The sequence below is a fragment of the Acyrthosiphon pisum genome, chromosome A1 (genome assembly GCF_005508785.2).
Source record: "Acyrthosiphon pisum isolate AL4f chromosome A1, pea_aphid_22Mar2018_4r6ur, whole genome shotgun sequence".
In the NCBI taxonomy this organism is placed as follows: Eukaryota; Metazoa; Arthropoda; class Insecta; order Hemiptera; family Aphididae; genus Acyrthosiphon; species Acyrthosiphon pisum.
The window spans coordinates 151,015,911-151,017,864 of NC_042494.1; the positions used below are offsets into that span (position 1 = coordinate 151,015,911).

A 1,954-nucleotide genomic window follows, 5' to 3' on the forward strand; every position below is an offset into this window, starting at 1 on the left:
CAATAACAAACATATTTTCCAAAACGTCGTTTGTCGTTTACCGATTCTCGTTTATGAACAACGCGCGCGCCGTATTTTTTTTTCACTAAACCGATTTTACATTTTTTACTCTTTCAATACAATGGACGAAGACAGTGGAAGTGGAACCATCAACATTTCACCGATGAAAAGAAATCCTCGTGGAAAAGTAAGATTTTTAAAACATTTATTTAATAGAATGTCAGCGCACTGTTGGTTTTGTCTCTCTGGCCCACGTACAACATAGGCAATACGCATTTACGCAGAATAATTTTTTTTATGTTTTTGAGTAATTTTTGAGTAAAATCACTTACCTATTACCAAAATTATAGAGAATAATATTTTTGAGGGTAAGACGTATCGATTTGTCTAAATATTGTTTTACATCAATTTAATATTGCAAAATGTTTCTAAAATGCTCGTCTTGTCACAAATTTGTTTTATGTACATTTGAATGAGAATAAGAAAGTTTATTTTGCATTTTTTGAGTTTTTGGAGGTCTATCTAGCTTTGTGTACAACTTTTTTTTTAGATTTATACTAAAACTATGTATTTACAGTTTACACTTGTAATAGATTTTTATAATGCATTTTTTTAAACTTTTTATTGTAATTTATACTAAAATTAATAAAAATAAAAAAATTTTAGATCATAAAAGCATTTTTTTAGGACATTTTTCGGGGTTTTTTAGGGCATTAAAATCCCAGCCCTAGTAATAATTATAATAAAAATCTTAATTATTAGAATTAGAGTTATTCGAATATAATATATGAAAATATTTACTTTTTATTTGTTTCCAATACGTTGTTTTTAATGTTCAATAAATTATTATTTTTTTAGTTTGTTGGTTCTCGGCAGAAATTGATGATCGTCAACCTGTACAAGGCTAAAATGGCTCAGCAAGACAATGCAGACGGCCCAAAATTAAAAGCGAAAGAGATTATTAAGCAAATATCAGAAGAAATTGGTATAGGGCAAAGGACAGTGAGTGTTACTCTATCAGAATACAGAAATAAAGGCAGTGTATCATCCCCTAACAAAACCAAAATCCGACCAACTGTTACGGAAAAAGTTGATGATTTTGACCAAAATGCAATTAGGCAAAAAGTTCACGAGTTTTGGCACAGGCGGGAAATTCCAACTTTAAAGAAAATTTTAACTACAGTTAACGAAGATTCAACTTTACCAGATTTTTCCGAAACAACATTACGTAGACTTTTAAAACATCTCAATTTTGAATATGTTCGAAAATCTCGTAATAGCGCTCTCATTGAAAGAATTGATATTGTGTGTTGGCGTCGAAGGTACTTGGAGTCTATAAAAGAATACCGTCAGTTAGGTAGACCCATCTATTATCTGGACGAGACATGGGTGAATGCTGGTGAAACCACTTCGAAAACATGGGTCGATAAAACTGTCAATTCACCACGGGACGCATTTCTAAGAGGATTAACGACTGGACAAAAGGAACCGTCCGGTAAAGGCAAACGTCTCATCGTGGTACACATAGGTTCATCTGACGGCTTTGTTGTTGGTGGACTTTTATGTTTTGAATCAAAAAAAAATACAGACGATTACCACGATGAGATGAACGGTGATACCTTTTATGACTGGTTCGCTAACATTTTACCATTACTTCGTGAAAATGCTGTTATTGTCATGGACAACGCGTCGTATCATTCTGTGAAGAAGCACACGTTTCCGGTAAGATCTTGGAAAAAACAAGACATTATTGATTGGTTGACAGATAAAGGTGAAGTAATAGATAAACCAATGGTCAAGGAACAACTGTTGGAACGAGCGCAAATTTTAAAACAACAGTACAAATGTACAATACATATGTTATAGACGAATTGGCGAAATCTGCAAATAAAACTGTGTTACGTCTGCCCCCGTATCACTGTGAATTAAATCCTATAGAACTTGCATGGGCATC

At 33.0% G+C, this 1,954-nt stretch overlaps 1 protein-coding gene across 1 annotated transcript; it reads left to right on the forward strand.

Moving 5' to 3' along the window:
• Positions 1 to 121: 121 nt before the first annotated feature.
• Positions 122 to 1,866, forward strand: LOC115033578. The gene is made up of 2 exons (XM_029486391.1): positions 122 to 187; positions 859 to 1,866. Exons 1-2 carry the CDS (start codon positions 122 to 124, stop codon positions 1,864 to 1,866), a joined length of 1,074 nt encoding a protein of 357 aa, XP_029342251.1.
• The last annotated feature ends 88 nt before the right edge of the window (positions 1,867 to 1,954 follow it).

What these genes read in the sequence shown, in the direction of transcription:
- LOC115033578 (XM_029486391.1), top strand. Translation starts at nt 122, where the DNA reads ATGGACGAAGACAGTGGAAGTGGAACCATCAACATTTCACCGATGAAA. An exon ending in AAAGAAATCCTCGTGGAAAA is followed by an intron (nt 188 to 858) that starts GTAAGATTTTTA and finishes TTATTTTTTTAG; the next exon opens with TTTGTTGGTTCTCGGCAGAA.